Raw genomic sequence first — 21,304 nt, forward strand, 5'->3', positions numbered from 1 at the left:
CTGATCTAAAATGAGTTCTTCAATGTAGTAAGAGAACATGAAACATCGAAGAAGGAACAAAGTGTTCACTGTAATCTGCAGGTAAGATTTCCTGTCTTCTTACATCAATCTCCACCTATATGCCTGCAGTTTTATATTTGGTTGTTTACCACATTAAAATCTCTTGTTCCTTTAAATATCTCCATCTATGAGAAGGTTCTCCAGAACTCTCCATGTAAATGACTCCAACCATCATTCAGTTCTCTCTTTTTAGGCTTCAGCCTCTTATCTTTTTCCACTAGTCTGGAAACTCTGCCAATCTTAAATCACCTTCTTGTCATCTCCACTTATCAATCTTGTGTCTCCTTCTATTAGTTTTCATAAGTCTCCTGTCTCCCTTCATCACTCTCCACCCATCAGTCTCAAGGATTCTCCTATCTTCACCTTTCAGTAGCCTGATCTCTTTTATCAATTACTACTCTACAGAATATACAACTCTCATCTTCTTCCATCACTCTATACCTACAAGTCCCTTGTCTTCTTCCACCTCCCTATACCTACAAGTCCCTTGTCTTCTTCCATCACTCTATACATACAAGTCCCTTGTCTTCTTCCATCACTCTATACCTACAAGTCCCTTGTCTTCTTCCATCACTCTCCAGACATCAGTCTCCAGGCTTCTTCTATGACTCTTCACTTATCCGTCTCCACCTTTCTTTCATCACTTACTACTCTCCAGATTATTTGACTCCCCCACTTGCCTCCATCACTCTCTACCTTTCTTCTTCCACTACTCTCTACCTTTCAATCCCCCGTTTCCACATTTCTATTATTGTTCAATTATTAGTCTCTTTTTTTTTAAACAATCACTAATCACCTATTAGTCTCCAGGCCTCTTCTATCAGAAACCACTCATCAGTTTTCAGGCTTCTGTCATCACTAATCACCTGTCAGTCTAAAGATTTCTTCCATCACGAACGACTCATTTGTTTCTGGGTTTCTTCCATCATGAACCACCCAGTAGTCACCAGACTTCTTCCATGACTAGACACTCATCAATCTACAGGTTTCTTCCATCACTAATCACCCATCAGTCTCCAAACTTCTATCACTAGTCACCCATAAGCCCCCAGGCTCATTCCATCTTTCACCACCCATTAATCTCTACGCTTCTTCTCTCACTAACCACCCAGCATGAACCATCCATCAACCTCAAAACTCTTATCACAAACCAACCTTCAGTGTCCATAGAAGAGAATTGTACAATTGGAAGGGACCTCCAGGGTCATCTGGTCCAACCCCCTGCCTAGTGCAGGATTCACTAATGACCTGCTTTGTCCAGGATTCATCCATCATAAACCACCAATCATTCCACAGATTTCTTCTATCACTAACCACCAATCTGTTTCTTGGCTTATTCTGTTCTACAACGCTCATGAACCTCATCACAAACCAATTATCTGTTTGCAGACTTCTTCATTCATTAACCACCCATCAATTGCTGAGCTTCTCTTCTCACCAATAACCTATCAGTTTCCTGCTTTCTTACCATCATAAACCATCCGTCAATCTCCAGACTTCTTCCATCACTAAACATCTATCAGTCTGAAGGATTCTTCCATAACTAACAACCCATCAGATTGCAGGCTTTTTCCATCACTAACCATCCATCTGATTCTAGGCTTCTTCCATCACTAACCACCCACCATTCTACAGACGTCTTCCATCACTAACCACCCACTAGTCTACAGACTTTGTCCATCACAAACAAACAGTCTACAGACTTCTTCCATCACTAACCACCCATCAGATTCCAGGCTTCTTCCATCACTAAACACCAACCATTCTACAGACTTCTTCCATCATTAACCACTAAATAGTCTACAGACTTCGTCCATCACAAACAACCAGTCTACAGACTTCTTCCATCACAAAACACCCACCAGTCTACAGACTTCTTCAATTACAAACCACCAACCAGTCTACAGACTTCTTCCATCACAAACTACCAACCAATCGAAAGACTTCTTCCATCACAAACCACCCCCAACTCTACAGACTTCTTCCATCACAAACCACCCACCAGTCTACAGATTTCTTCCATCACAAACCACCCCCCACTCTAAAGACTTCTTCCATCACAAACCACCCACCAGTCTACAGACTTCTTCCATTACAAACCACCGATCAGTCTACAGACGTCTTCCATCACTAACCACCGACCAGTCTACACACTTCTTGCATCACAAACCACCCACCAGTCTACAGACTTCTTCTATCACAAACTACCCACCAGTCTACAGATATCTTCCATCACAAACCACCCACCAGTCTACAGACGTCTTCTCTCACAAACCACCCACAAGTCTACAGACTTCTTCTCTCACAAACCACCCACCCGTCTACAGACTTCTTCCATCACTAACCACCCACTAGTCTACAGAGTTTTTCCATCACAAACCACCGACCAGTCTACAGATTTATTCCATCACAAACCACCCACTAGTCTCCAGACTTCTTCCATCACTAACCACCGACCAGTCTACAGATTTATTCCATCACAAACCACCCACCAGTCTACAGACTTCTTCTCTCACAAACTACCCACAAGTCTACAGACTTCTTCCATCACAAACCACCCACCAGTCTACAGACTTCTTCTCTCACAAACCAGCCACCCGTCTACAGACTTCTTCCATCACAAACCACCCACAAGTCTACAGACTTCTTCCATCACTAACCACCCACCAGTCTACAGACTTCTTCCATCACAATCCACCCACCAGTCTACAGACTTCTTCTATCACAAACCACCCACCAGTCTACAGACTTTTCCCATCACTAACCACCCACCAGTCTAGAGACTTTTTTCATCACTAACCACCCATCAGTTTTAATGTTTATTCCACCACTAACCATTCATCAGTTTCCAGGCTTCTTCCATCATTAATCACCCATCAGTCTTCCTCATCATCCCATCTCTTTTGACCCAATGATCAGGCTTACTGAGCTTTGGTACAGTATGTGATGGGATGACTTGCAGAACCCCTATTACATTACGTAGAACAAACAATCTCTAATCTGTGTCCTCCCCCCCCCCCCCCAGGCCTCCCGTATGGGGACAACAGTGATGAACACTCTTTGCCCTTGTCCTATGCTTTGCCTCCTCAAATTCTGCTAACTCCTGAGCTTTGTGTCTAGAAACCCAGAAAAGTAACATTGAAGCCTCTATAGACTTAGTCACAAAGCGGCAGACTCCTGGGATCATAAAATAATGCATCAAAAAGCTTCCCCTCGTATTATACTGAATGTATAAACCTTCCTGCTCCATACGTAATAGAGCCAAATGAGGGACAAAAGGACGAATGCTGAAGTCTGGCACAATCAATAGACAAGAAAGAATGAAACGCTTCAACCAACACTCTTCCCTGCAATCAATGTCCCAAGGCTTTCATTATACAAGTATATAAGATGCTTCTGCGGAAGTCGATGCACCCCGGTATTGTGCCTGCCAGAGAAGGCGGTAGGAGTAACCGAGCAGAGGTCGCATTGTCATCAAGGCCACTTAATAAAGCGTCCTGAAACAGCAGAGTCTGCTTGAAGAATTGAATAAGGATTTACAATGTGTAGCTACAGAAAAAAAGTGTAATAGGAATTTTTGAAGTGGTAGAATATTTATGATCATGTGACAACTCCGCCAAATCAGAAAGTCAGTTTCTTTTCAGAAAATCCGTATATATAGAATGCAAGGAGAATCGGTAATGATTCTGTTAAAAAGTATGTGCCCCCTGAAAAGTATCTGCACCCCCTGAAAAGCATGTGTGCTCCCTCAAAGTATGTGAAAAAGGAAATATGCAGAAAAAAAGTGGACACATAATTTCCAATGTACTAATACAAGGGGGCAGATAAAAGCACCCCCTCCCTCAGGGCTTATTCACACGAGCGTATATATTGGCCGATATTTTCATGGCCAGACGATATACGCTACCTAGTGATCCATGGGCTCGGCGTTTATGCCGTCGGGCAAGGAAAGCGTCCCATTTCCCTCCCCCTTGCCGGCTCAGGTGGATGGATGGGCATCCCCCTTCCTTCCCCCTCACCAGCTCACCTCCTCTCTTCTTCCCACCAGCTGTTTGCAATGGAAAGGGGTGGGATGAGGGTGGAGCTAAGCTCCTGCAGCCAGCAATGGGGAGGGGCAGGGTGGAGAGGAGCTAAGCTCCACCCTACTCCCTCTCATTGTAAGGGGCGGAGAGGGGAAGAAAAGGGGGAGGAAGTTTAGCTGTCACTCTGCTAAACTCCCTCCCACCTCCCTTCTCCGGCAGTTGTCATTGGCTCCCATAGGAGTCTATGACCGCGGCCGTAGCCAGGCCAGGGAGATAGTTCCAGGACTATCCTTCCTGCCCGGCGTAAAAGCGCCTGGCCGGCGGGAATATGCCTGTGTGATCGGATGCATTAGAATCCAATGCATCGGATGGTAGCGTATATCGGCCGGCTGTGATACATACTGATAAATACAGAACACGTACTCCCAAAAATTGCCCCCCCCCCCGAAAAGTTTGTGCACTATCCCGAATTAAATGTGCCCGCCAAATAAGTATGACGTCCCCAAAATAGTATGTGTGTACTCAAAAGGTATATGGCTCTGCCAAAAAGTTTGTGCGCCCCACCCAAAAAAGTATGTGCACCCCTAAAAACTATTTATGCTTCCCTGGAAAGTATGTGTGCCCTCCAAAAAGTAAGTGAAAATAAACCATAAAAATACAAAAAAATATAAAGCCCTGAAAAACAAAACCATAAAGAAACGGTAACAGGTGGAAGGTGGCCCTCGCCTCCTGCCCTGGGGGGATTTTCATGACAAATGAATGAAATGGCCGTGAACGGTTTTCTACAGTCCAGGGGATTTTCTCGCACACTGAGCTGGACTGCTAGCTCCGATATAACCGACTCGTTGACCTCACCCAGACGGATGCAGGATTATCTGATATCACGTCACAATGTCTAATCAAGGCAGAATGAAAAGCTACACAGCTGGATTATAACATCTGCCAGGTCCACCGCAGCGCCGGAGCCGGGACAAGGTGACCAAAAGGTAAGTGCACCATGTATGGGGTGGGGGTGGGGGGGCAATCTCATGATAAAGTCCCAGTCCCTTAGATATCTTATAGGAAGCGACTGTTGGGCACATGGGCAGCAGGCAGCCATCCCACAGATACCACTCCACAAGTCCTTCAGAGATGGGGGCAGAGAAGGTCAGAGATCTCTACGAGCCTCCATTCACTGCAACAGGCGGCCATTCATAGACCGTTTACGCGGGCCGATGGGCTCTTGGTTTTTAGGTGAACTCCAACCAGCGAGTGATTTCTTGCTCAGTGCCCTCAGCTGACTCTGCCTCCACAGCATGACTGTCCCCCGAATATAAACTTTTTGTGTGCTTTAACCCTTTCCAATCCACTGTCTGACGTCTAAAGACATTCTGATTGAAGGCTGCACAGCTCCGATGTCGGAAGACGTCCGGCAGGGTATTCTTACTGTATATTACTGGCCACTCTGTTGTCGGGGGCGTCTCCAGCATGTCCCATACCGCAGTATTGGCTCTAGCCAGCAGATGGCGCCATTGTATAATGGCAGAAAGAGAAAGCCCCCTAGGAAACCCTGAATCCAAAATTGGATTGCAAAGGGTTAATTCAATTTTTGCCATCTTCTTTTCCCCTCTGCAAGCCTATTAGCTCCACCATGAGGAAACTTATATCAAAATCTGACGCCCATCAGTGCGGAGCAACAGAAATCTGCATTCATATGTCCAGGTGATGTTTTCCCACTGTTCAGTGATATGATTTTTGCGCCATTTTACCCCCTGGAGTTTCGCCTTTCTGTTTCTTGCCAGCGCTGGAAATCTGGAAATCGTCATTTGCTATAACAGCCCGTCCGTGCTAAGGAACAAAGAGATGCGCACTCCAATGCATTATTTGGAGCCATAGTTTTGTATTCAGCTGCCCCTGACTGTGCAGCGCCTGTTGGTCGGAACGATTCCCGACATCCTCCTCTGACCCCTTTCAGTGACGAGTTGTTTTCGTCTACAGGATCACGTTTCGTTGTATGTTTTATCTTGATCATGCCATTCTCTGTATACTCTCCACACTGCTGCACGAGAAGACGCCACGTGGTTGGCAGTGAAGCCCCGGTTAGTTTAGGACCGATGACCAGACTTCCTTGGAAGTCACTCCGATTGCTGGAATTTCCTATCTAATGTGGATTCACACTGAAACTGATCCGCGGAAAACTTGTCATGTGAGTTTATGCTGCACTCCGGGGTCACGGGGAGAATTTCCATACAGGGAAGCGCCAATCGTGAAAGGGCCGGGGCTCTAATAAAGGGCATTCAGTGTAGGTTCTGCATTAGTATTGATAGGGCTATGAGTATATTAAAGGAGCTGTCTAATCTAGAAAACCCGTTGTCATACACCCTAATAGGAACATTTTGAGTTAAAGGGGTTATCAAGTTGTAATCTATTGATGGCCTATCTGCAGGCATGGATCTGCTACCAGAGACTCCTGCCGATCAGTTGTTTGCTGAGTCATACAATGAGCTGATTTCTGCAGGAAGCACACAGCTCTGTTTCTACTGCAGTGGCCAAACTTGGCATTTTAGTCACTTCGGCAGGACCTTTGCCTGTAATACCATGCCTGACCACTGTATTGAGGTCGGAGCTGTTAGCTTTTTGCAGAAATCAACTCAGTGCACAAGCACACAGGCACAGCAAACAGCTGATTGGCGGGCGTCCCTGGCAATGGGCCCACATCGATCTACTATTAATAACTTATCCTGATGATAGGCCATCAATGGACAACCTCTTGAATACAGGATTAGGATCTGTTTAGGATCCTTAAAGTAGAGAGCAGTTACATAGAGTCTCTCTCTCAGGAGGACGTGCCATGTCCTGCAACACACAGAGGATCCACTGATGTGTAATTCTTCATCTTCCTGCGGGGGCGCTGCAGGGCAATTTGACACTTACTGCCAGGTTTCTGCACAGATTACAGCCAATTACTGTGAGCCCCAGCAGGGTAACACTTTAGGATTATCTTAGTTGCAAGGGACGCTTCTTACAAGTAGACCCCTTTAAGCTCTCACATCCAGACGTTAGTTTATGGCCGTAAGGAGCGCTGCTATGAAGACTAACAAATACTATATAACAGCTACGACACAGTATATTTACTCATGTTCCACCAACATACCGCACTCTGCACAAACTCCATACAGACATGGCCTTTGGGTGGATTCGAACCCAAGACCCCAGCGTTGCAGGACAACAAAGCTATATTACAGTTGTGTGATCCAATCTCCTTCTAAGGGCTTCATTATATTAACCCCTTACCAGTATCCTACCTGCGGCCGCGGATGTCCGCTGATCAGACACTGCAATACCAGGGTATCGCCCTCTCGGATGGTGTAGACCCGCTCGCTCATGTTGTCCTCTTTTACCACACACGCCTGTCCAGCGTGAATTATTTGAGCCTGAGCTGGTGCTGCAAACAAAACACAAGGGGGGGGGTTATTGAGCACTCCAGAGGAGCTCCATGGAGAATATGACAATTAAATGAAAGATGTATTACCCTCTTGGGCATTTAGAACATGTCTACTGGTGGGAGTCGTACATCTGCCCCCAGCCATTGGGATACTAAGGCCAAGGCTGAATGGAGGGGGGACCGCACATGAGCACAAGTCACTTCATTCAAGTCTATGGGAGTAATAGAAAGGGCTGCGAGCTTGGCTCACTTAGTGATCTCCCGATAAGTGGGGGTCCACAAGGTTCCACAGCTCTGTATATTATATAGGCTGACTCCTCCCCCCGTCTCCTGCTCTACTGACCCATCAGAGTGCCACGGGAGGTGTTGGACTATGAAATATAGGGAGCCACCAGCTGCGTATGTAATAAAACTGCTTCTGTGCTGGCCAGAGTTGCAGGGGATGAGGACTGCAGGGGTCACAGAAGTGGGCACTGTCAGAAGGTGGGGTCACAGAAGTGGGCACAGTCAGAAGGTGGGGTCACAGAAGTGGGCACTGTCAGAAGGTGGGGTCACAGAAGTTGGCACAGTCAGAAGGTGGGGTCACAGAAGTGGGCACTGTCAGAAGGTGGGATCACAGAAGTGGGCACTGTCAGAAGGTGGGGTCACAGAAGGGGGCACAGTCAGAAGGTGGGGTCACAGAAGTGGGCACTGTCAGAAGGTGGGATCACAGAAGTTGGCACTGTCAGAAGGTGGGGTCACAGAAGTGGGCACTGTCAGAAGGTGGGGTAACAGAAGTGGGCACAGTCAGAAGGTGGGGTCACAGAAGTGGGCACTGTCAGAAGGTGGGGTCACAGAAGTTGGCACTGTCAGAAGGTGGGGTCACAGAAGTGGTAATATCAGAATTTAGGGTCACAGAAAGAGCGCTATCAAAATATGGGACACAGAAGGGGCTCTAGTGGTTTGTGGAGGCACAGAGGACATTATTGGTGTGTGGGGGCACAGAGCTGATATTCTCAGGAGGCATGTAGAGGCAATTCGAGAGGCACTTTTTGTGGATGCACATAAGGGGCATTACTGGTTTGAAGAGGCAGAGATGGTACACTATTAGTTTGTGGAGGCACAGATGAGATACTATTATTTTGTGGAGGAACAAAAGCAGTGTGGATATTTTAATCTTCAGGGGCACAAAGAGGGAATTATTGCTGTACCAGGGGCACAATTATCATTGATGGGGTTACAATGGAAGACACTATTACTACATGACAAAAAGACTGCATGACTTCCTGTTTTGGGCACTATGGGAGAATTAATACTGTGTGGGGGCACCATTACCTAGTATGGCATAAAAGGAGGATACTATTAGTATGAGGAGGCACTTAGAGGCATTGGGGTCGTGGCTGAAAGAAGTCATCGTGGCAGTCTGGGTCGGGATAGAGAAGAAAAGGGAAAGCAGACGACTCCAATAGAGAAGATGTCACCTGTGATCACTGTAATCATTATCACTGTGTAGAGCTGGTATGCTAGAGCTGAGGTGCTGTATTGGAGCCTGCCGTGTTGTAAAGGTTGTCTTATAGATATGTTCTTTCTAAGAAATGTCTTGGTCTTGGAGCTTTAACCCCTAATCTTTATTTAAGCACAGTAACATCTTCAATTATTCCTGGAAAACCCCTTTAATTTGTTTACATTATTTAGGGTCATGGGGGAATCCGCTTTACATTTGATATGTGACTAGAGATGAGCTAAGCCTGCTCGGATAAGGCAGCTACTCGAGCGAGCATCGCTCTTCTCGAGTAACTGCATTCTCATCCAAGCAGGCTCGGGGTGGGGGGGGGGGGGGGGGGGGGGGGGGAGAGTGAGAGAGATCTCTTTCTCTCTCTCACCCCTCCACCCCCATCCCCGCTACCCACGGCTCATCCCCGCCACCCCCCGAGCCTGCTCGGATGAGAATGCAGTTACTCGAGAAGAGCGATGCTCGCTCGAGTAGCTGCCTTATCCGAGCAGGCTCGCTCATCTCTATATGTGACCCTTTCAATTGTTCTTAAAACTCCTAAACATGGGTTAAACATGGCTGCTTATCTTACTTCTTCTCAAACAGTACCACCTCTTTAAGTTTTTAGTCAAACTTTGGACTGAGAAAGCAAGAAGCCCGATCCTCTGCCGCAGAACGGATCCCGATGCCCATGTCTGAGGCGGTTAGTGGCAGGGAAGGCTAGTAATTAAGATTAAACATCCTCCTCATCTGTCCGCATTGATCTCCCAAGAAGAAAGGACATTACGAAATGTAACCTCCCCTCGACTAACGATCAGACGCTCCTCTCCGGTTGCAGGAAGCCTTCCCGCGATGGGATGGTAAGCGGCCGTAGACGAGGCTCCGCGCTGTTATTGATCTGACAATCTTTTTGATATCGTAATGTTTAAATCGATGTCAGGACTCGGATTTATCTGTCACTCGTTTCTACCTCGTTAAATGGAGTCCGTCGCATCGTCAGGGCAGACAATTAGATACAAATATGAGAGCAGTAAAAGGCAGGAAGGTTCCCGTGACGGAGAGGGGCGATCGCTTCCTGAATCACAAGATGGCGAAACTAAGAAGTTTTATATCTACTGTGAACACAAACGCAAAGGAGATTCCACCAACAGAACTTGTGTTAAGATTCAAACTCATACACCCATTAATGCGCTACTATATCTTCATAGTGGGCAGGATCCAATTCTTATGACACAGAGGTTCAAATTTCTGTTTGACTCACGCCACCACTAGAGGGAGCTCACTATATACAGATTTATACAGCCACCACTAGGGGCAGCTCACTCTATACAGATTTATAGAGCCACCAGTAGAGGGAGCTCACTACATACACATATATAAAGCTAAATAAAAAATAAAAATAAATCTTGGTATTTGTATAGCGCCAACTTATTACGCAGCGCTTTCAGGTAATTACTACTTAATTACCCCCCACCAAGCTGGGTTCTCATTTTACCGACCTCGGAAGGATGGAAGGCTGAGTCAACCTTGAGTTGGCTACCTGACGCATGTGGGGATCGAACTTGCAACCTTCAGGTCGTAGGCGAGAGCTTACACTCTGCGAGCTACCACTAGGGGCAGCTCACTATATACTGATTTATATACCCATCGCTATACGGAGCTCACTATATACAGATACACTGTACAGCCACCACTAGGGGAATCTCGCTATATACAGCAATTACTAGGGGGACCTCTCTACATACAGATATATACAGTCATCACTAGAGGGAGCTCACTGTATACAGATATATATAGCCATCACTAGGGAGCACTCACTACATACGGATTAATACACCCACTAGTAGGGCAGCTCACTACATACAGATTTAAAACAGCCATCACTAATGGGAGCTCACTGTATACAGACTTATACAGCCAGCACTAGGGGGAGCTCACTACATACAGATATATACAGCCACCACTAGGGGGAGCTCACTACATACAGATATATACAGCCAGCACTAGGGGGAGCTCACTACATACAGATATATACAGCCAGCACTAGGGGGAGCTCACTACATACAGATATATACAGCCAGCACTAGGGGGAGCTCACTACATACAGATATATACAGCCACCACTAGGGGGAGCTCATTGTATACTGATTTATACAATCAACAGTAGGAGAACTCACTCTATATAGGTCTATATAACCATCACTAGGGGAAGCTCACTACATACATATAGTGGAAGATAGTAGAAAAGCTCCACCTAGTGCTGGCTGTATATATCTGTATATAGGGAGCTCCCCATACTGGTGGCAGCATAAAGGTGTATGCACTGACCTCTCCCTAGTGGCGACTGTATAAATCTCTATACAATGAGCTACCCCTAGTGATGGCTGAATAAATCTGTATACAGAGAGCTCCCCATAGTTATAGTTGTATAATCTGTATGTAGAAAAGCTCCACCTAGTGGTGGCTGTATACATCTGTACATAGTGAGCTCCACCTAGTGGTGGCTGTATACATCTGTACATAGTGAGCTCTCCTTACTGGTGGCAGTATAAGGGTGACTACCCACTCCAGTTTTATTTTCACTGCAAAATTCGCAGTGTTTTGTTTTCTGCAGGGGTCTATGGGACTTGTAATGTTAAAATCGCGATCGCGCAAAATCGCAATTTACCGCGAAATCGTGATTTTGGGCGATCGCGATTTTAACATTACAAGTCCCATAGACCCCTGCAGAAAAAAAACGCTGTGAATTTCGCAGTGAAAAAAAAACTGTAGTAGGTAGTCACCCTTAGGCTTCTTTCACATGAGCAGACGTTTTCACAGCCAGCCGATATACGCTACGTTGGGGGCAAAAAAATAGGTGAACAGGCGCACGAATCAAACGTTTGTACGCCCGTTCATATGGCCTGCTGAGGCCGGCGCAAATGCGCCAACCTCACCAGGCCATCTCCCATTTCCCCTCCCCTTCCCCGTGCAGGCTCACCTCTCTTCCTCCCCGCTCGTTCTGTGCAATGGGAGGGGGTGGGGCAGGGGCGGGGCTAAGCACTGGTCCACCTCACCTCCTCCTATTGATGGCTATGGACAAGGGGCGGGTGCTTAGCTCCGCCCATGTCCCGCTCCTTGTCCATAGGAATCAATGGGAGGGGTGGGGCGTATTGGTGCTTAGCTCCTCCCCCACCCACTCCCATTGCACAGAACGAGCGGGGAGGAAGAGAGATGAGCCTGCAAGGGGGGGGGGAGGAGAACAGAGGTGCCACGCTGCTAAACTCCCTCCCACCTACGGCCGCTGCCATGGGCTCCCATAGGAGCCCATGCAGCGGCCGACGTATTTCGGCCCAAAACATAGTTCCAGGACTATGTTTTGGATCCAACATAAAAACGTGCTATATTGGCTCGGCCGGGTGTTCTTACGTCTCACAAATACGCCCATGTGATCTGATGGATTGGAATCCAATGAATCAGAACAAAGTGAATATCGGCCGGCCGTGAAAATGTCCGTCCAATATGCGCTCATATGAAAGAAGCCTAAAGCTGTATGCACTGACCTCTCTCTAGTGGTGGCTGTATAAATCTGTGTGTAATCAGCTCCCCCTAGTGGTGGCAGCAGGCATCCAGAATTCTATAATTTATTTAGGATTATAAATGTGAATTCTACTCATGAGATGAATGAACATCGATGAAAGACAAGCGCCCTTAGTGGTACGGAGCCCCAGATCAATCAGGAACATGTAGGAAGCTCAGATAATATGGAAGAATCTTCATAGCCGCACAAAATACACACAGTAATCAATGAGTTTTTTGAGTAATTGTCTCAACTATGGACGGATGCAAAACAATAGAGAGACAAGACCTCGGGTCAAGTAACTGTTACAGTGTCTTCCATTTGACACTTAGAGTCAATTAATCAAAGTGGTGACAGTAATGAGCAATTAATTAGATACATGGATATGGTGTATATGGAAAAGAGTTCAGTTGTGCTTGCTGCTTGTTTTCTGTAATTTCGTACACAACTGACAGCTGATAGGAAGCTGCAGCAGCAGTGGACTGGGGAAATTAGCATCTTAAACAAATGATCATTTCCTGAGGTTTTGCCTCAAATAAAAATACAGGAAGAATTAATTAAGGCCCATTTAGACACAATGATTATCGCTCAAAATTCGCTTAGAAGCCATCATTTGCACATTAATCGTTGTGTAAACGTGCCCATCTTTCACAGTTCGGCATAAAATCCATCATTTGACAGAACAGCTGGTAAGATGGACCGCATGCTGTGTTCTGCCTGGGGAGTGCTGATTACATTGCCTCAGCCATCGGCCCTCTGGCAGGGCAAAGGGAATTTATTCAGAGAACAGCGGGTGGTCTGTACTCTGAATACAGCTCCCGGTGGCTCACATGATAGTAATTGGTACTAATAGCCATTAGTACCAAGTGGTAGTTTATGAAAAATGATCGCTCAAAAGTAGAGATGAGCGAACCTACTCGGCCACGCCCCTTTTTCACCCGAGCGCCGCGATTTTCGAGTACTTCCGTACTCGGGTGAAAAGATTCGGGGGGCGCCGTGGGTGAGTGGGGGGTTGCAGCGGGGAGTGGGGGGGGGGGGAGGGAGAGAGAGGGCTGCCCCCTGTTTCTCGTCCATGTGGAAGCAAGCTCACAGTCTCTCTCTCCTTCCCTAGCCGTACCTGATCTCCTAGCAGGTTGCGAGCGATTCTGCAGCACATACACAATATTAGGGTGCGGGCAGACGAGCGCATAAACGGCGCGTTTTTGCGACCAAACGTATATACGTGACCATCTGAGGCAATGGTTTCGAATGTATTCGTTCACATGGGCGATTTTACGGCGCGTAAAAACGGCAATTCGAAAAAAAACGGAACATATGCGACCGAAATACGCGCCAACGCATATTCGATCGCCGAAAAGACCGTTTGCAAAGTAGGAACAAACGAAAATACGCTTTCTAGCTCTGGTCGTGATCGGTGAAAAACGATCGCTCGGGCGATTATACGTTGCGCTCGTGCGAATGTAAATACGCCTACGCGCGTCTGCCCGCACCCTTAATTGTGTATGGGCTGCGGGTTGCATGCATCCATAGACACCAATGAGGGCGGAAAATAAAGCATGGTACGATTTTTCCTCTGCTCACAGAATATGCAATTTGTTCTCTCGGATGTGAAGGAAACTTCAAAACTACAATCATTACCGTAGATCGTCCGGGCGAATGGCGAACACAGAATCCGCAATTCAAATACAGTTGTGTGAAACCGGCCTTATTTACTCAGGTGCCATTCTTCTCCTTTCATGACATCACAGTGTCAAATGATGTCATATGGGAACTAACCAGAACTGGGAGGGTGCTTAGGATCATATTTTATTGCCTATAGGATCCCATATAGGACGTGCTGCAGAATTCCTAAAATCTAAGCAGATTTTTTCGCCCTAGGACCCACTGCTGGAGAGTCAATGAATTTGATAATAACACATCGATATTATGAGGATTAATGAGAAAATTGATCCTGACGATTGGCCACATTTGCCAGTCTGCAGAATACAATGGACATGCAGTTGGACTGGTGAATAGTGAATCAGGCAGATATATACAATCGTTGCTTCATGAGGGACGAGACAGACAAAAAAGATACAATTCTGACAAAATGTATTCCATTATGGTGATATCAGACATTGGGGGCTCCAGGCAGGCTGACACATGTGGTATGAATAGTTACCCCTCTCCTGGTGACAGCAGACAATCCTGGGAGCCCCAGTGCAATGCGGCTTCCAAAATTGGTAGTTCTCTAATAATCAACTTTGAGTACACGAACCCTTCAGTGAATACTACAGCTCTGGAGCCACCGGGATGCATGGATCATTAGCGGATAGTAACCTTAAGGTCTAAAGCACCATCTGCCTATGTGATAGAGTACTAAACATTAATACCATTGCAGTTAATGCCAAAGAAAACTGATCCTGCCGATCCGCCAGTTTACAGAATGTAATAGGAAAACTGACCACCAGCGATGGTTGATCATGACTCAACCCTCAGGTCCAAAAAAACACAAGATCCCTCGATGAGCATTACAAAAAACAGCCTTCAAGTATGACTACTTTGCAAAGTGGCATGTTGTAGTTTTTCTACTAACCACTAGATGTCAGCAGAAGAGGTTTCCTTCCAGAGAATGAAATCTTGCTTTACAGTCTGCTGTGAAACTGACTGTTATAATCTCTTTATCACTAATAACTGGTGGATTCATGATAAATGGCCATTTCTATTGTGCTGCCTGAGCCTACATGCACAAGTTTCATTTATGGTGAGAGCAAATCTATGAGTGCAATGGTGAAATAAAACACATTATGGGTATGACCAAAACAATATATGCAAATAATAGTTACACATCTGTGATCTGAACAGGTCATTTCAGGCTCCCTGTTACTGATGGAAGGACAGGACTCCCACCACCACCCAGACAATGTATGGAGGACTGCATCTGGAAATGCATGTTATTAATTCATTAACCTGAAGCCAAGTCTGAGCCTGGCATCAATCTCTCAGCTGCGAGTCTGACAGGCGAGTGCTAATGCTCCGGGATAGAGTGTGTGACGCAGCAGAGCCTGTTCTATGGAGTAATTATATACAAGGCTTGTTATAACCTGTCTGCAGAGCACAGTCCGCCACGTACAGCCGGGTACGTCTCTGGTGGCTTATGTGTGCCTGTGCAATAAGGGATGGAGGTCAGCTTCATCATAGACTATCGTCATCTGCACTGCGCCTTGGAATAATCTAGTTGTCGAGCTGGGCAGGTTCCCTCGTAGTTCAGTGGGACCCTCATAAAGGTGCAGTCTATGGTGGTCTCTGTGCTGCCTATGGTGCAGCATATACAGAACCCTATAATAGAGCCGGTGTCTACTGATGGGCAATAAGGAAAAGCCTAAAGCTCAAAAACGCTCATACAAAATCCAATCCCTTTCCAACCAGTATGGGCCATTGATAGGTTGTATATGTCAGAGAAGTCCTGGCCAGGTGACCCAGGTAGGTACAGGCATATCTTATCAGACTGTAATGCAAAATATATAGCAAGGTAACCCGACTATTGCAGTTCTTTCATAGCGCTGGTTTTCTCATCTGGTGCAGAAGGGCCTTCATGTTACAATGGAAAACCAACAGCTTGATAAACCAACACCTGGTGATGCTGCTGGGTAAGACTGTAACACATAGTATCAATACATATATTAACTGAAGCCCTCCTGCTGCCCAAAGGACCTGCTAATAGCAGAGGAGCAGACCACCCCCAGAACAGTACCTCTACTTACAGACAGCAGAGGAGAAGATCACCCCAAAATAGTCTCTCTACTGTCAGCTAGGAGCAGACCATCCCTATCATCATCGCTCTACTGGCTGACAGCAGAGGGGCAGACCACCTCAAAATAGGCACTCTACCTACAGACAGCAGAGGAGCAGACCACCCCCAGAACAGTACCTCTACTTACAGACAGCAGAGGAGAAGATCACCCCAAAATAGTCTCTCTACTGTCAGCTAGGAGCAGACCATCCCTATCATCATCGCTCTACTGGCTGACAGCAGAGGGGCAGACCACCTCAAAATAGGCACTCTACCTACAGACAGCAGAGGAGCAGACCACCCCCAGAACAGTACCTCTACTTACAGACAGCAGAGGAGAAGATCACCCCAAAATAGTCTCTCTACTGTCAGCTAGGAGCAGACCATCCCTATCATCATCGCTCTACTGGTTGACAGCAGAGGGGCAGACCACCCCAAAATAGTTCCTCTACCACAGACAGCAGAGGAGCAGACCACCCCCAGAACAGTACCACTACTTACAGACAGCAGAGGAGAAGATCACCCCAAAATAGTCTCTCTACTGTCAGCTAGGAGCAGACCATCCCTATCATCATCGCTCTACTGGTTAACAGCAGAGGGGCAGACCACCCCAAAATAGTTCCTCTACCACAGACAGCAGAGGAGCAGACCACCCCCAGTACAGTACCTCTACTTACAGACAGCAGAGAAGATCACCCGAAAATAGTCTCTGACTGTCAGCTAGGAGCAGACAATCCCTATCACCATCTCTTTACTGGCTGACAGCAGAGGGGCAGACCACCTCAAAATAGTCCCTCTACCACAGACAGCAGAGGAGCAGACCACCCCCAGAACAGTACCTCTACTTACAGACTGCAGAGGAGAAGATCACCCCAAAATAGTCCCTGTACTGACTGTCAGCTAGGTGCAGACCATCTTTATCATCATCTCTCTACTGGCCGACAGCATAGGGGCAGACCACCTCAAAATAGTCCCTCTACCTATAGACAGCAGATGAGCAGACCACGCCTAGAACGGTCCCTCTACTTACAGACAGCAGAGGAGAAGATCACCCCAAAATAGTCCCTCTACTGACTGTCAGCGAGGAGCAAACTATCCCAGGCAGTCTTTCTACTGACTGACAGCAAAGAGCAGACCATCCACAAAATAGACCCTCAACAGACTAACAGCCGGGGAAGAGGCCAAACTCAAAATAGCCCCCCTAGTTACTGACCTAAGAGGAGCAGACCATTTCCATAATCCTCCCTCTACTGACTGACATCAGAGGAGCAGACTACCCAAAAATAGGCCCCCTACTTAGTAACAACGGAGGAACAGACCACCCAATAATAGTCCTTCTGCTACCCTACACCACAAAAGACCACCCCCAAAAAACGCCCTCCATTTGCTGACAGCAAGGAGCAGACCGCCCCTAGAACTGTCCCTCTACTGACTCACAGCAGAGGAGACCACCCTAGTCACCATCGCTGTATTGACTGACAGCAGATGAGCCGACCGCCCAAGGCACAAACCCTGTACTGCCTGACAGACAGTGGAGTAGATCGCTCCCAAAATAGTCCCTGTACTGACTAAAAACAGGGGAGCAGACCACCTAATACATTCCCTCACAGCAGGGAAGACCACCACAGGCACAGTCCCTCCATTGACTGGCAGCAGAGGACCCTTATTGTAGTCTTCCAATGATCAACATCAGAGAAGCTGACTACCTTCACCATGATCCCTCTATTGACTGAAAGTTAGAGAAGTAGACCACCCTTCACAGTCTCTCCACTGACTGGTGAGCGGACCACCCCCATGCTGACACCCCTGACAGACAGGACACAATCCCTGACTGCTCTATATACCAATTACAACCAGAAGAGGTGTCATGTTATTGCTCTCTGATTGATTTTCTTGACCTGCACAGATTAGGGGGGCAGCTGCTGAGGGGGCCACATAAGCAGGGAGCCCTTTATATTTGTCTCTCCCTCATTAGTGTTAACCCCTGGATAGATTAAAGAATTTTACTTTATTTAATGTCAAACAACTCACTAAAAATGCATCTTGATAATAGTTGTCTTTTAAGATCTGTCAAGCATCTTGTTATATAGCAGATCCCCCGAAGACGCCATACAATAACTGTGTATCTTATGGCGGCGCTTGTGGGGAAACTTCACAAGATTATTATGCAAATTGCCTATAATGCAGCTGGCATGGACTGTTCCCTAAAGGAGCAGACATAACCCAGGCAGAATACATAATGCTACTCAGGCAAGACACTGCTCCGCATTAACCCTGTATGGGGAGGACACCTGACAGCTGCTACATATAGAGGCGAGACAGGAGTTCTAGAAGATATAATGGATACTGATCCTCTATGCCTGCAAACACTTCCACTTGTACATAGGGGGCAGTATTATAGTAGTTATATTCTTGTACATAGGGGGCAGTATTATAGTAGTTATATTCTTGTACATAGGGGGCAGTATTATAGTAGTTATATTCTTGTACATAGGGGGCAGTATTATAGTAGTTATATTCTTGTACATAGGGGGCAGTATTATAGTAGTTATATTCTTGTACATAGGGGGCAGTATTATAGTAGTTATATTCTTGTACATGGAAGGCAGTATTATAGTAGTTATATTCTTGTACATAGGAGCAGTATTATAGTAGTTATATTCTTGTACATAGGGGGCAGTATTATAGTAGTTATATTCTTGTACATAGGGGGCAGTATTATAGTAGTTATATTCTTGTACATAGGGGGCAGTATTATAGTAGTTATATTCTTCTACATAGGGGGCAGTATTATAGTAGTGATATTCTTTTACATAGGGAGCAGTATTATAGTAGTTATATTCTTGTACATAGGGGGCAGTATTATAGTAGTTATATTCTTGTACATGGAAGGCAGTATTATAGTAGTTATATTCTTGTACATAGGAGCAGTATTATAGTAGTTATATTCTTGTACATAGTGGGCAGTATTATAGTAGTTATATTCTTTTACATAGGGAGCAGTATTATAGTAGTTATATTCTTGTACATAGGCGGCAGTATTATAGTAGTTATATTCTTGTACATGGAAGGCAGTATTATAGTAGTAATATTCTTGTACATAGGGAGCAGTATTACAGTAGTTATATTCTTGTACATAGGGGGCAGTATTATAGTAGTTATATTCTTGTACATAGGAGGCAGTATTATAGTAGTTATATTCTTGTACATAGGGAGCAGTATTATAGTAGTTATATTCTTGTACATAGGGGGCAGTATTATAGTAGTTATATTCTTGTACATAGGGGACAGTATTATAGTAGTTATATTCTTGTACATAGGGGGCAGTATTATAGTAGTTATATTCTTGTACATAGGAGCAGTATTATAGTAGTTATATTCTTGTACATAGGGGGCAGTATTATAGTAGTTATATTCTTGTACATAGAGGGCAGTATTATAGTAGTTATAGTCTGGTACATAGGAGGCAGTATTATAGTAGTTATATTCCTGTACATGGGGGGCAGTATTATAGTAGTTATATTCCTGTACATAGGGGGCAGTATTATAGTAGTTATATTCTTGTACATAGGGGGCAGTATTATAGTAGTTATATTCTTGTACACAGGAGGCAGTATTATAGTAGTTATAGTCTGGTACATAGAGGGCAGTATTATAGTAGTTATATTCTTGTACATAGAGGGCAGTATTATAGTAGTTATATTCTTGTACATAGGGGCAGTATTATAGTAGTTATATTCTTGTACATAGGAGCAGTATTATAGTAGTTATATTCTTGTACATAGGGGGCAGTATTATAGTAGTTTTATTCTTGTACATAGGGGGCAGTATTATAGTAGTTATATTCTTGTACATAGGGGGCAGTATTATAGTAGTTATATTCTTGTACATAGGGGGCAGTATTATAGTAGTTATATTCTTGTACATAGGAGGCAGTATTATAGTAGTTATATTCTTGTACATAGAAAGCAGTATTGTAGTAGTTATTAACAGTTAGGACAGTAGTTCACCGACTGGGTAGCAATCCTATACAATTGCCCCTCAATCCTGGGATCAGTATGAAGGAATGCAAATGGGGTAGCATTGCTATAGCGGCTCTAATTGCGCTTGCGGAGCGGCTTTGTGCCCCATAATGAACTGCTTGGTGTGTACATCATTACTCGGACGTTGTAAATCAATAAAGTGTTTAACAGACGGCTCCCGGAGGAAATTACCTCCACAAATTGCAGGTGAATATCTGATTGTTTTCTCGTTAGAGTTAAATAAATGTGTGTAGTCGTTATCTTATCTCAGTTCTACTGAATCCTCCTCAAAAATTGTAATTTCATTTTTACTATTTTTAACATTTTCTGTGCCGGTAACTCAGACCATACTAGAAAGCTATTCATTATATCAGAGCGCTCACGTCTTTGCATGTATTACAGCAGCTGCTGGGGAAGTGTGAAATGCAGATAACACAAACCCAGTAACCAGGCGGATTTACTGATGATTGAAATGGATCACAAGTGCAGATGTAGCAGAGCTGGTTTTGTAATTTGTTTGACCAGCGTTATTCATATCTCTACATATAATGTAGTAGATGTGACCTGCAGTCCTATGTAACACCACATATAATGTAGTAGATGTGACCTGCAGCCCTATGTAACACCACATATAATGTAGTAGATGTGACCTGCAGCCCTATGTAACACCACATATAATGTAGTAGATGTGACCTGCAGTCCTATGTAACATCACATATAATGTAGTAGATGTGATCTGCAGCCCTATGTAACATCACATATAATGTAGTAGATGTGACCTGCAGCCCTATGTAACATCACATATAATGTAGTAGATGTGATCTGCAGCCCTATGTAACACCACATATAATGTAGTAGATGTGACCTGCAGCCCTATGTAACACCACATATAATGTAGTAGATGTGACCTGCAGCCCTATGTAACATCACATATAATGTAGTAGATGTGATCTGCAGCCCTATGTAACACCACA

At 45.3% G+C, this 21,304-nt stretch overlaps 1 protein-coding gene across 5 annotated transcripts in view; it reads right to left on the bottom strand.

Annotated features, from left to right (window-relative positions):
• Positions 1-21,304, bottom strand: part of MDGA1 (MAM domain containing glycosylphosphatidylinositol anchor 1) — a 271,881-nt gene that overhangs the window by 136,012 nt on the left and 114,565 nt on the right. For 2 of the 5 annotated variants that reach the window (XM_066595295.1, XM_066595292.1), the window contains exon 2: positions 7,367-7,506. In XM_066595295.1, coding sequence (XP_066451392.1) covers positions 7,367-7,506 — 140 coding nt within the window. Of the gene's footprint in view, positions 1-7,355; positions 7,507-16,985; positions 17,054-21,304 lie in introns of those variants that run through there. The other 3 variants (XM_066595293.1, XM_066595291.1, XM_066595296.1) reach the window with 2 other exon arrangements.

The sequence above is a fragment of the Eleutherodactylus coqui genome, chromosome 3 (assembly GCF_035609145.1).
Source record: "Eleutherodactylus coqui strain aEleCoq1 chromosome 3, aEleCoq1.hap1, whole genome shotgun sequence".
Lineage (NCBI taxonomy): Eukaryota > Metazoa > Chordata > Amphibia > Anura > Eleutherodactylidae > Eleutherodactylus > Eleutherodactylus coqui.